Genomic DNA, 14,705 nt, shown 5'->3' with positions numbered 1-14,705 from the left:
TAATAGACCAGGTCATATTCACTGAGGGGTTTAATAGACCAGGTCATATTCACTGAGGGGTTTAATAGACCAGGTCATATTCACTGAGGGGTTTAATAGACCAGGTCATATTCACTGAGGGGTTTAATAGACCAGGTCATATCCACTGAGTGGTTTAATAGACCAGGTCATATCCACTGAGGGGTTTAATAGACCAGGTCATATTCACTGAGTGGTTTAATAGACCAGGTCATATCCACTGAGGGGTTTAATAGACCAGGTCATATTCACTGAGGGGTTTAATAGACCAGGTCATATCCACTGAGGGGTTTAATAGACCAGGTCATATTCACTGAGGGGTTTAATAGACCAGGTCATATTCACTGAGGGGTTTAATAGACCAGGTCATATCCACTGAGGGGTTTAATAGACCAGGTCATATCCACTGAGGGGTTTAATAGACCAGGTCATATCCACTGAGGGGTTTAATAGACCAGGTCATATTCACTGAGGGGTTTAATAGACCAGGTCATATCCACTGAGGGGTTTAATAGACCAGGTCATATTCACTGAGGGGTTTAATAGACCAGGTCATATCCACTGAGGGGTTTAATAGACCAGGTCATATTCACTGAGTGGTTTAATAGACCAGGTCATATCCACTGAGGGGTTTAATAGACCAGGTCATATTCATATTCACTGAGGGGTTTAATAGACCAGGTCATATCCACTGAGGGGTTTAATAGACCAGGTCATATCCACTGAGTGGTTTAATAGACCAGGTCATATTCACTGAGGGGTTTAATAGACCAGGTCATATTCACTGAGGGGTTTAATAGACCAGGTCATATTCACTGAGGGGTTTAATAGACCAGGTCATATCCACTGAGGGGTTTAATAGACCAGGTCATATTCATATCCACTGAGGGGTTTAATAGACCAGGTCATATCCACTGAGTGGTTTAATAGACCAGGTCATATTCACTGAGGGGTTTAATAGACCAGGTCATATTCACTGAGGGGTTTAATAGACCAGGTCATATTCACTGAGGGGTTTAATAGACCAGGTCATATTCACTGAGGGGTTTAATAGACCAGGTCATATTCACTGAGGGGTTTAATAGACCAGGTCATATTCACTGAGGGGTTTAATAGACCAGGTCATATTCACTGAGGGGTTTAATAGACCAGGTCATATTCACTGAGGGGTTTAATAGACCAGGTCATATTCACTGAGGGGTTTAATAGACCAGGTCATATTCACTGAGGGGTTTAATAGACCAGGTCATATTCACTGAGGGGTTTAATAGACCAGGTCATATTCACTGAGGGGTTTAATAGACCAGGTCATATTCACTGAGGGGTTTAATAGACCAGGTCATATTCACTGAGGGGTTTAATAGACCAGGTCATATTCACTGAGGGGTTTAATAGACCAGGTCATATTCACTGAGGGGTTTAATAGACCAGGTCATATTCACTGAGGGGTTTAATAGACCAGGTCATATTCACTGAGGGGTTTAATAGACCAGGTCATATTCACTGAGGGGTTTAATAGACCAGGTCATATTCACTGAGGGGTTTAATAGACCAGGTCATATCCACTGAGGGGTTTAATAGACCAGGTCATATCCACTGAGTGGTTTAATAGACCAGGTCATATTCACTGAGGGGTTTAATAGACCAGGTCATATTCACTGAGGGGTTTAATAGACCAGGTCATATTCACTGAGGGGTTTAATAGACCAGGTCATATTCACTGAGGGGTTTAATAGACCAGGTCATATTCACTGAGGGGTTTAATAGACCAGGTCATATTCACTGAGGGGTTTAATAGACCAGGTCATATTCACTGAGGGGTTTAATAGACCAGGTCATATTCACTGAGGGGTTTAATAGACCAGGTCATATTCACTGAGGGGTTTAATAGACCAGGTCATATCCACTGAGGGGTTTAATAGACCAGGTCATATCCACTGAGGGGTTTAATAGACCAGGTCATATTCATATTCACTGAGTGGTTTAATAGACCAGGTCATATCCACTGAGGGCTTTAATAGACCAGGTCATATTCACTGAGTGGTTTAATAGACCAGGTCATATTCACTGAGGGGTTTAATAGACCAGGTCATATTCACTGAGGGGTTTAATAGACCAGGTCATATTCACTGAGTGGTTTAATAGACCAGGTCATATCCACTGATTCAATTTATTTGATTTATTATTACCGTGTATGTATTCAGCCCAACTGAGAGATGGTGTGCTGAGTACAAACATTTTGTCACAACATGAAGAACAATTAAGATCGGAAAAGCTGACCACGACTCCATTTTGTTGATCCCTGCCTACAGACAGAAACTAAAACAAGAAGCTCCCACGCTGAGGTCTGTTCAACGCTGGTCCGACCAATCTGATTCCACACTCCAAGACTGCTTCCATCACGTGGACTGGGATATGTTTCGTATTGCGTCAGACAACAACATTGACAAATACGCTGATTCGGTGTGCGAGTTCATTAGAACGTGCGTTGAAGATGTCGTTCCCATAGCAACGATTAAAACATTCCCTAACCAGAAACCGTGGATTGATGGCAGCATTCGCGTGAAACTGAAAGCGCGAACCACTGCTTTTAATCAGGGCAAGGTGACCGGAAACATGACCGAATACAAACAGTGTAGCTATTCCCTCCGCAAGGCAATCAAACAAGCTAAGCGTCAGTATAGAGACAAAGTAGAATCTCAATTCAACGGCTCAGACACAAGAGGTATGTGGCAGGGTCTACAGTCAATCACGGATTACAAAAAGAAAACCAGCCTTGTCACGGACCAGGATGCCTTGCTCCCAGGCAGACTAAATAACTGTTATGCCCGCTTTGAGGACAATACAGTGCCACTGACACGGCCTGCAACCAAAACATGCGGCCTCTCCTTCACTGCAGCCGAGGTGAGTAAAACATTTAAACGTGTTAACCCTCGCAAGGCTGCAGGGCCAGACGGCATCCCCAGCCGCGCCCTCAGAGCATGCGCAGACCAGCTGGCTGGTGTGTTTACGGACATATTCAATCAATCCCTATCCCAGTCTGCTGTTCCCACATGCTTCAAGAGGGCCACCATTGTTCCTGTTCCCAAGAAAGCTAAGGTAACTGAGCTAAACGACTACCGCCCCCGTAGCACTCACTTCAGTCATCATGAAGTGCTTTGAGAGACTAGTCAAGGACCATATCACCTCCAACCTACCTGACACCCTAGACCCACTCCAATTTGCTTACCGCCCAAATACGTCCACAGACGATGCAATCTCAACCACAATGCACACTGCCCTAACCCATCTGGACAAGAGGAATACCTATGTGAGAATGCTGTTCATCGACTACAGCTCGGCATTTAACACCATAGTACCCTCCAAGCTCGTCATCAAGCTCGAGACCCTGGGTCTCGACCCCGCCCTGTGCAACTGGGTACTGGACTTCCTGACGGGCCGCCCCCAGGTGGTGAGGGTAGGCAACAACATCTCCACCCCGCTGATCCTCAACACTGGGGCCCCACAAGGGTGCGTTCTGAGCCCTCTCCTGTACTCCCTGTTCACCCACGACTGCGTGGCCACGCACACCTCCAACTCAATCATCAAGTTTGCGGACGACAACAGTGGTAGGCTTGATTACCAACAACGACGAGACGGCCTTCAGGGAGGAGGTGAGGGCCCTCGGAGTGTGGTGTCAGGAAAATAACCTCACACTCAACGTCAACAAAACTAAGGAGATGATTGTGGACTTCAGGAAACAGCAGAGGGAACACCCCCCTATCCACATCGATGGAACAGTAGTGGAGAGAGTAGCAAGTTTTAAGTTCTTCGGCATACACATCACAGACAAACTGAATTGGTCCACCCACACAGACAGCATCGTGAAGAAGGCGCAGCACCGCCTCTTCAACCTCAGGAGGCTGAAGAAATTTGGCTTGTCACCAAAAGCACTCACAAACTTCTACAGATGCACAATCGAGAGCATCCTGTCGGGCTGTATCACCGCCTGGTACGGCAACTGCTCCACCCACAACCGTAAGGCTCTCCAGAGGGTAGTGAGGTCTGCACAACGCATCACCGGGGGCAAACTGTCTGCCCTCCAGGACACCTACACCACCCGATGTCACAGGAAGGTCATAAAGATCATCAAGGATAACAACCACCCGAGCCACTGCCTGTTCACCCCACTATCATCCAGAAGGCGAGGTCAGTACAGGTGCATCAAAGCTGGGACCGAGAGACTGAAAAACAGCTTCTATCTCAAGGCCATCAGACTGTTAAACAGCCACCACTAACATTGAGTGGCTGCTGCCAACACACTGACTCAACTTCAGCCACTTTAATAATGGGAATTGATGGGAAATGATGTCAAATATATCACTAGCCACTTTAAACAATGCTACCTAATATAATGTTTACATACCCTACATTATTCATCTCATATGTATATGTATATACTGTACTCTATATCATCTACTGCATCTTTATGTAATACATGTATCACTAGCCACTTTAACTATGCCACTTTGTTTACATACTCATCTCATATGTATATACTGTACTCGATACCATCTACTGTATCTTGCCTATGCCGCTCTGTACCATCACTCATTCATATGACTTGTTAATTGTTTACTCCATGTGTAACTCTGTGTTGTCTGTTCACACTGCTATGCTTTATCTTGGCCAGGTCGCAGTTGCAAATGAGAACCTGTTCTCAACTAGCCTACCTGGTTAAATAAAGGTGAAATTAAAAATAAAAAAAATATATCTTTATGTACATATTCTTTATCCCCTTACACTTGTGTGTATAAGACAGTAGTTTTGGAATTGTTAGTTAGATTACTTGTTGGTTATTACTGCATTGTCGGAACTAGAAGCACAAGCATTTCGCTACACTCACATTAACATCTGCTAACCATGTGTATGTGACCATTAACATCTGCTAACCATGTGTATGTGACCAATAACATCTGCTAACCATGTGTATGTGACCATTAACATCTGCTAACCATGTGACCATTAACATCTGCTAACCATGTGACCATTAACATCTGCTAACCATGTGACCATTAACATCTGCTAACCATGTGACCATTAACATCTGCTAACCATGTGACCATTAACATCTGCTAACCATGTGACCATTAACATCTGCTAACCATGTGACCATTAACATCTGCTAACCATGTGACCATTAACATCTGCTAACCATGTGACCATTAACATCTGCTAACCATGTGACCATTAACATCTGCTAACCATGTGACCATTAACATCTGCTAACCATGTGACCATTAACATCTGCTAACCATGTGACCAATAACATCTGCTAACCATGTGACCATTAACATCTGCTAACCATGTGACCATTAACATCTGCTAACCATGTGACCATTAACATCTGCTAACCATGTGACCATTAACATCTGCTAACCATGTGACCAATAACATCTGCTAACCATGTGACCATTAACATCTGCTAACCATGTGACCATTAACATCTGCTAACCATGTGACCAATAACATCTGCTAACCATGTGACCATTAACATCTGCTAACCATGTGACCATTAACATCTGCTAACCATGTGACCATTAACATCTGCTAACCATGTGACCATTAACATCTGCTAACCATGTGACCATTAACATCTGCTAACCATGTGACCAATAACATCTGCTAACCATGTGTATGTGACAAATAAAATTGGATTTGAAGATCACAATTAAAACAAGAATAAAAATAACAAGGCACAACCTCACCACAAATTCAACAATTATACCACTACAATAAAAACAACTGCAATCCTCAATTAATTCACTTAACAACAGAGTCCTAAACTGCACTAGGGGGACTAAGGGATCAATGCATTGTGTAGTAGGGGGACTAAGGGATCAATGCATTGTGTAGTAGGGGGACTAAGGGATCAATGCATTGTGTAGTAGGGGACTAAGGGATCAATGCATTGTGTAGTAGGGGACTAAGGGATCAATGCATTGTGTAGTAGGGGGACTAAGGGATCAATGCATTGTGTAGTAGGGGACTAAGGGATCAATGCATTGTGTAGTAGGGGGACTAAGGGATCAATGCATTGTGTAGTAGGGGGACTAAGGGATCAATGCATTGTGTAGTAGGGGGACTAAGGGATCAATGCATTGTGTAGTAGGGGGACTAAGGGATCAATGCATTGTGTAGTAGGGGGACTAAGGGATCAATGCATTGTGTAGTAGGGGGACTAAGGGATCAATGCATTGTGTAGTAGGGGGACTAAGGGATCAATGCATTGTGTAGTAGGGGGACTAAGGGATCAATGCATTGTGTAGGTTATTCCAACAATTTGGAGCCAATAAGCTAAAGGAGGATTTTCCTCAATTGGAAGAGACCAGAGGGACCTCAAGAGTTAACCAATCATGCTAGTGGGCATCTCATCTAACATTTTATATGTTAGCAACAGAGTTAGGGAAGTTGGAAGCTTGTGCGGTCGGCGTTTGAAAAAAAAAATGGAATAATTAATTGATCTCAGGACTTTAATGAGGACCGGCCAACCTGTTGATACAGGATGCAGTGGTGAGTATTAAACCTGCCAACAGTGATAAAACAAATGGCGCCATCGTAGACAGCATCCAAAGGTTTAAGAGTTGTAGCTGCTGCAATTTGGTAAATGGTGTCACCATAATCAAGAACTGGCAAGCTGACTGTACACTCTGCTTCCTGCTATTTAGGGAGAGGCGATATCTATTTCAAAACAACAACCCCACTTTAAATCTTAACTTTTTGACTAGCTGGAATCCCTCGAGCAGTCTAAGTGTCAAATCTGTTGATGTGCCCTTGAGCAAGGCATTTACCCTAATTGCTCCTTTAATTCGCTCTGGGTAAAAACGTCTGCTAAATGGCTCAAATGTAAATGCATGCAATAAGGGTCAACTTTGAGCACCTATATCTTCTGAATGTTTTGGCAACCAGGTCCAAAAGGTCACTTCTGACCACATCTCCCATAGGCAAACATGTATGGAAAGTTGTTTGAATCAAAAGAGATGCTGTCAAAAAAGTGATGGATTTACCCTAAGTTAAAAGTTAGTTGTGCGTTTCTTACAGCTATGAAAATCAGTAGCATCACGTGGTCCATGGGAAATTAACTCAAACAATTAGCTAGTTAGTCGAGGAACATTTATTAAAAACATTTGTGATAACAAGCTAGCTTCTAGGGCTAGCAGCTAAAGTTAGCCAGCTAGCTAAAGGCAAGATTGATAGCTACATTAACTTCTTAAATTATTACTTATCTCTGACTAAATAAATGAAGTACGTTTATTACTTACCATATATATTGATTATCTAGCTAAAGTAGTTACTTCAGTCTTTGAACACCTCTTCCAAAACGTTTCCTAGATGTTTTTCACAAGTTGAAAGCGGGTGCACCAAAGACAGTACCGTATGAAGATAGGCTATAACTCCATTCACACGTGTAGGCGATGTCATGGCGACGTTGGCTAGATAAGCTCATGCGCAGAAACTAGTCGTCTGATCTAATGGTCGTCTCGCGCCGAACTGCGCATGTGCAGGCCGTCAATTCAAAATAATTTCACTGTCAGTTTGTCACTTTCACATGTTCAACTATTTAAGACATTGTCTCGAATCTAGGTTATGCCTTTAGATTTCGCGAAAATTAACAACTAAGGAAGTATTTTTCACTTTTCTCAGTGACTTCTCAAACCCCAAACTCCGACCTTGTCTGTTTCGCAAGCGTTCCCGGAAGTCTCGGGATGTTGCGCCTCTGAATTTAGAAACTCTTTGGTGAACGCTGCGAAACCAACAGGAAGTAGAACGTTGCGTTCTGGTGTCAAAGTTGAAAGTTGACGCAAAGGCATCCAAACGTGCAGCAATTCTGATTTTTGTTTTAGCTTATACATAACGCATTTTTTTATGATCAAATTGTCCAGATTTGTTGAAAAGCCTTCATAAACAATCGAACTGTATCTCATGGTGTAAGCTGTTTCTTTATTTCTGTATGACTCTGACAGTGTTGCATTTGTTGCATTCTTTCTGTGCATTTTTACCTCAACTGCCTACATTCATGATATATTGTGGGTATATTGTAAGAATGCTACACAAAACTGTGAATATTGCGTAGCCATCATGTCTAAGAATTGTCCTGATGGTGCTTGTTTACTATTCACACAGCTGAAATAGCCTAGATAACTGTTATCTTTGTCGTGGTGTTCATTAAGAATCAGCTGTCAGAGCAGTTTACCGATCACTACCTGAACACAGCCAATCTGTAAATAGCACACTCAACTACCTCACCCCCATATTATTACTTACCCTCTTGCACCCTAGTATCTCTACTTGCACATCATCATCTGCACATCCATCACTCTAGTGTTAATGCTCAATTGTAATTATTTCGCCTCTATGGCCTATTTATTGCCTTACCTCCCTACTCTTCTACATTTGCACACACTGTACATATATTTTTTCTATTGTGTTATTGACTGTACGTTTGTTTATTCCATGTGTAACTCTGTGTTTGTTTTTGTCGCACTGCTTTGCTTTATCTCGGCCAGGTCGCAGTTGTAAATGAGAACTTGTTCTCAACTGGCCTACCTGGTGAAATAAATAAAAAATTAAGCATCGACTATAAAACATTGAATCATTTTCCTTTGCTCCCCTACAGGTTCTGAAAGTAATCTGAACGTTATGTCAGCTCTCTACAAGGACAGGTTGCAGCTATTGTTCACCCTTTTTAATTACAATGTTTTTATTTTGCTGTTTAAATAAATAACATTATAACCTGTGTGTGTTTAGGACTCCATGATGTGAGGGGCTTTTAATATAAAGGAGTTGTCCTATCCCCATGATGTGAGGGGTCTTTAATATAAAGGGGTTGTCCTATCCCCATGATGTGAGGGGCTTTTAATCATTTAAGTCATTTAGCAGACGCTCTTATCCAGAGCGACTTACAAATTATGGTAATACTATGAAAGTGTAGATGCGATCACCATATAAGTTCAAAGATGAAAAAGCCTGGAAGGAGGAGAGATGACTAGAAACAATTCGGTTGGTCGTTTTATGTGTGGATTAATTGTCGGAGTAGAGGACCTTGTGCATTTCAGGTAAAATAACAACTCAATGTTTATATCCCAGGACAAATTAGCTAGCAACAGCAAGCTAGCTAAATAGGACAAATTAGCTAGCAAGTGCAAGCTACCTAGCTATACATGTTTAATGCTTTTCGACCTGTCCCCAAATGAATGTCATTGGTTCAGAGTTTGTTTTGATATTTTAACCGGCGTGTCGTGATCGCATTTGGTGTAGGGGGACAAAATACATTTTTGCACGATAGCGCACTCGCAACCGGTTTGGGTTCCGTGTAACCCTCATTTAACTAGTTCTAGCGCAGCAACTTTAAAAGGGCTCAGACACGCTAATATAATTTGCTGGCTGAGTACTTCGTGAACGAAATTTGTGAATAGTGCGAGCACCGATTTGACATGTAGAATCGTGTGAAAAATGTACTGAACGATCGGCAGACTAGATCGTGATGTTTGCAAGCCCTACACCTTGTTTAGCTATAATAGATCAAAACTCACTTAACCAAATCAAAGTTCTTCACACATGTAGAATGTGTCATCAATACTCCATGAGACAGCAAGAAAAATACTGTATGTACTTGTAGTTTGTAAACATGCTTGTCAATCAGTGGAGGCTGCTGAGGGATGCCTTGTGTTGTCATTATACATCAATGTGAATAAACCGAATACATCAGCAATTAACCGTTTGAAGATATGAACTCAGAATGTTCAGTGTAACTTCCCTTCCTGTGCTTTATTCAGGTTAAAATTACGTTAGACATTTTAATATTCTAGGACTTCAGTTGCATTACCTTTCCACTTAAACGGAGAACAAGCAAATTATATATATATTTTTTTACAGTAGTCTAAGTGGATATTGTACAAAAAAAAACATTTAGATTTTCTTATCTACTCATTCCTTGTTGAAGTTGAATCTTTCCCCATGGTTATAATACATCACCTTGCTCCAATCATGGGATCAAAACTCTTTCTACAGTGATCTGGACATTTAGCAACTGACACTGTTCAAAGAAATGCACCTTTTATGAATTGATAATAATTTATTTGATGAATTTGCTATGACTGTCTATTGTGTTGGTTAATTTCTTTACAATCAAATGAGGGAAACTTATCACAAGTCAGAGTTATACTTAAACTAAATCTTTATTCACTTATTAATAAGGGAGCAGGTCAATACAACACACAAATATAAAGTGAATCGATTGAGTGCTCTACGATAACGATGGCTGGTCGACGAATCACCCCCAGATGATTCGTTGAGAGCCCCGAGACAAAAGTACAAAGGTCTTTTACAGCCAAGATACACCCCTTTCAGTCTACATGACAAACAACAAATGTATGGATTGGGTCACAAGGTTAAGATTAGTATGAACGATACTGTCTGCGGTGAATAACAAGTATCTGCTGTAAAAACAGTAGAGACCAGGGTCTGGCCCTGGGGTCATCTCTCCCTGGTACCAGAAAGAACAGAAACATTAAGTCATGCTATGGAATGCGGTCTCTTTAGGTTATATCACCCAAAAGACATCGGAAATCTCCTGTCAGTGTTAAATCTCCCAGAGGCCCACTTTCAGTTCACACAGACACAATAGTTATAAGAACCCTCTATTATGTTGCATAAAACAGCCATTTGATGCAATAAAAGTAGTATAACATAATCTTGTAATTTCTCTCACAGTATTCATACAGTGTTGGGGCATGTTATCCCCCTGTCTGCATGCTACCGTCTATCTGTCTGTCTGCCTGCCTACATGCTGCCATCGGACTGAACCGTGAACATAATGACCGCTGGCCGGGGCTGCTGTCGCACGTCAGTCACTCTATTGCAGGTAGACTCCGTTTTGTTCAAGAAAACAAAAACAAAGTCAATCTTTATGGGAAGCTCAGACTTCCTACCCACTCACTCTCACTAAGTGCTGGTTTCCCAGACCTGGTAGGGAGGGCATCCACTCATCATTCATCCCTGGTCACCAGTGGCATGGAAAGGGGGTTCTTTAACAAGCATTATACATTAACCTCTACCAAACTAAACATTAACCTCTACCAAACTAAACAAACATAAAGGAGTTGTCCTATCCCCATGATGTGAGGGGCTTTTAATATAAAGGAGTTGTCCTATCCCCATGACGTGAGGGGCTTTTAATATAAAGGAGTTGTCCTATCCCCATGATGTGAGGGGCCTTTAATATAAAGGAGTTGTCCTATCCCCATGATGTGAGGGGCTTTTAATATAAAGGAGTTGTCCTATCCCCATGATGTGAGGGGCTTTTAATATAAAGGAGTTGTCCTATCCCCATGATGTGAGGGGCTTTTAATATAAAGGGGTTGTCCTATCCCCATGATGTGAGGGGCTTTTAATATAAAGGGGTTGTCCTATCCCCATGATGTGAGGGGCCTTTAATATAAAGGGGTTGTCCTATCCCCATGATGTGAGGGGCCTTTAATATGAAGGGGTTGTCCTATCCCCATGATGTGAGGGGTCTTTAATATAAAGGAGTTGTCCTATCCCCATGATGTGAGGGGTCTTTAATATAAAGGAGTTGTCCTATCCCCATGATGTGAGGGGCCTTTAATATAAAGGGGTTGTCCTATCCCCACTATGTGAGGGGCCTTTAATATAAAGGGGTTGTCCTATCCCCACGATGTGAGGGGCCTTTAATATAAAGGGGTTGTCCTATCCCCATGATGTGAGGGGCCTTTAATATATTTAGGGGTTGTCCTATCCCCATGATGTGAGGGGCCTTTAATATAAAGGAGTTGTCCTAACCCCACGATGTGAGGGGCTTTTAATATAAAGGGGTTGTCCTATCCCCATGATGTGAGGGGCTTTTAATATAAAGGGGTTGTCCTATCCCCATGATGTGAGGGGCCTTTAATATAAAGGGGTTGTCCTAACCCCACGATGTGAGGGGCCTTTAATATATTTAGGGGTTGTCCTAACCCCACTATGTGAGGGGCCTTTAATATATTTAGGGGTTGTCCTAACCCCACTATGTGAGGGGCCTTTAATATATTTGGGAGTTGTCCTAACCCCACTGTGTGGGGCCTTTAATATATTTAGGGGTTGTCCTAACCCCACTATGTGAGGGGCCTTTAATATATTTAGGGGTTGTCCTATCCCCATGATGTGAGGGGCCTTTAATATATTTAGGGGTTGTCCTATCCCCATGATGTGAGGGGCCTTTAATATATTTAGGGGTTATCCTAACCACACTATACTGTAAAATAAATGCCTACTACCCTCCAGACCACCAGTATTTAGTAACTTAGTTGTTAAATAATTGACTTAGTGCTTACAGTTAGTTTTATACACTATGGTAACAGCCATTTGCTTTATACGGGATATGGTAAAAACATTTGAATGAAGAGAGAGACAGGGCTCCAACATCCTAACATTTTAATTCATTTTTTTTATTTCACCTTTATTTAACTAGGTTGGCTAGTTGAGAACAAGTTCTCATTTACAACTGCGACCTGGCCAAAATAAAGCAAAGCAGTTTGACACATACAGTACAACAACACAGAGTTACACATGGAATAAACAAACGTACAGTCAATAATACAGCATGTGCAAAGAGAGGACAGGCAATAAATAGGCCATGGTGGCAAAGTAATTACAATATAGTAATTAAAGACTGGAATGATAGGATGTGCAGAAGATGAATGTGCAAGTTGAGATACTGGGGTGCAAAGGAGGAAGATAAATAAATACAGTCTGGTGATGAGGTAGATTGGATGGGCTATTTACAGATGAGCTATGTACAGGTGTGTAGCGGCTCTCTTCTATCTCCTCCTCTGACGAAGAGGTAGAACAAGGATCGGACCAAAATGCAGCGTGATGATGATTCATGATATATATTTTTAATATAGGAAAAAACAATACAAGCGGAAACTACAAAATAATGAAAAGTGAAAACCGAAACAGCCCTATCTGGTGCAAACACTAAGACAGGAACAATCACCCACAAACTACACAGTGAAACCCAGGCTACCTAAATATGGTTCCCAATCAGAGACAACGAGAATCACCTGACTCTGATTGAGAACCGCCTCAGGCAGCCAAGCCTACTCTAGACACCCCTACTCAGCCGCAATCCCAATACCTACTAAACCCCAATACAAAACACACCACAACACAATAAACCCATGTCACACCCTGGCCTGAACAAATAATTAAAGAAAAACACAAAATACTTAGACCAGGGCGTGACAAGGTGCAGTGATCTGTGAGATGCTCTAACAGCTGGTGCTTAAAGCTAGTAAGGGAGGTAAGAGTTTCCAGCTTCATAGATTTTTGCAGTTCGTTCCAGTCATTGGCAGCAGAGAACTGGAAGGAGAGGCAGCCAAAGGAAGAATTGGCTTTGGGGGTGACCAGTGAGATATACCTGCTGGAGCGCGTGCTACGGGTGGGTGCTACTATGGTGAACAGTGAGCTGAGATAAGGCGGGGTTTTACCTAGCAGAGACTTGTAGATGACCTGGAGCCAGTGGGTTTGGCGACGAGTATAAAGCGAGGGCCAGCTAACGAGATCATATCACGGGAGCTATTCGATGCTAATGCAGGACACCACAGGATGTTTTTGTGCTGGTCAAGGGCAGACAGGTCTGGAGTGAACCAAGGGCTATATCTATTCCTAGTTCTACATTTTTTGAATGGAGCATGCTTATTTAAGACGGTGAGGAAGGCACTTTTAAAGAATAACCAGGCATCCTCTACTGACGGGATGAGGTCAATGTCATTCCAGGATGCCAGTCAATTAGAAAGGCCTGTTCGCAGAACTGTTTTAGGGAGCGTTTGACAGTGATGAAGTTTGACCGCAGACCTATTGCAGATGCAGGCAATGAGGCAGTGATCGCTGAGATCTTGGTTGAAAACAGCAGAGGTGTATTTGGAGGGCGAGTTAGTTAGGATGATATCTATGAGGATGCCCATGTTTATGGATTTGGGGTTGTTCCTGGTAGATTCATTGATAATTTGTGTGAGATTGAGGGCATCAAGCTTAGATTGTAGGATGGCCGGGGTGTTAAACATGTCACAATTTGGGTCACCTAACAGCACGAGCTCAGAAGATAGATGTGGGGCAATCAATTCACATATGGTGTCCAGGGCACAGCTGGTGGTAGAGGGTGGTCTATAGCAAGCGGCAACGGTGAGAGACTTGTTTCTGGAAAGGTCATTTTTAGAAGTAGAAGCTTGAATTGTTTGGTACAAACCTGGATAGTAAGACAGAACTCTGCAGTAGATTGCAACACCGCCCCCTTTGGCAGTTCTTTCTTGGTGGAAAATGTTAGAGTTAGGGATGGAAATTTCAGGGTTTTTGGTGGTTTTCCTAAGGCAGGATTCAGACACGGCTAAGACATCCGGGTTGGCAGAATGTGCTAAAGCAGTGAGTAAAACAAATTTAGGGAGTAGGCTTCTAATGTTAACATGCATGAAACAAAGGTTTTTACGGTTACAGAAGTCAACAAATGAGAGCACCTGGGGAAGTGGAGTGGAGCTAGGCACTGCAGGGCCTGGATTAACCTCTACATCACCAGAGGAAATCAAATTAAATCAAATGTATTTATATAGCCCTTCATACATCAGCTGATGTCTCAAAGTGCTGTACAGAAA

The 14,705-nt window shown here is 42.3% G+C and overlaps 1 protein-coding gene and 1 long non-coding RNA gene across 2 annotated transcripts in view; one reads left to right on the top strand and one right to left on the bottom strand.

Moving 5' to 3' along the window:
* isy1 (ISY1 splicing factor homolog) overlaps window positions 1–7,456 on the bottom strand; it is a 54,571-nt gene extending 47,115 nt beyond the window's left edge. Inside the window, exon 1 of the mRNA XM_065002132.1 lies at window positions 7,320–7,456. Coding sequence (XP_064858204.1) covers window positions 7,320–7,322 — 3 coding nt within the window. The 5' untranslated portion in view covers window positions 7,323–7,456. The remainder of the gene's footprint in view (window positions 1–7,319) is intronic.
* A 391-nt stretch (window positions 7,457–7,847) lies between these two features.
* On the top strand, window positions 7,848–8,794 carry LOC115126529 (uncharacterized). The gene is made up of 2 exons (XR_003863176.1): window positions 7,848–7,985; window positions 8,675–8,794. It is a non-coding gene; the product is annotated as an uncharacterized LOC115126529 (long non-coding RNA).
* Window positions 8,795–14,705: the final 5,911 nt, after the last annotated feature.

Source organism: Oncorhynchus nerka, linkage group LG15 (genome assembly GCF_034236695.1).
Source record: "Oncorhynchus nerka isolate Pitt River linkage group LG15, Oner_Uvic_2.0, whole genome shotgun sequence".
Taxonomy (NCBI): Eukaryota; Metazoa; Chordata; class Actinopteri; order Salmoniformes; family Salmonidae; genus Oncorhynchus; species Oncorhynchus nerka.
Note: the sequence above shows the minus strand (reverse complement) of the source record. Positions and strands in the feature narration are given on the sequence as shown.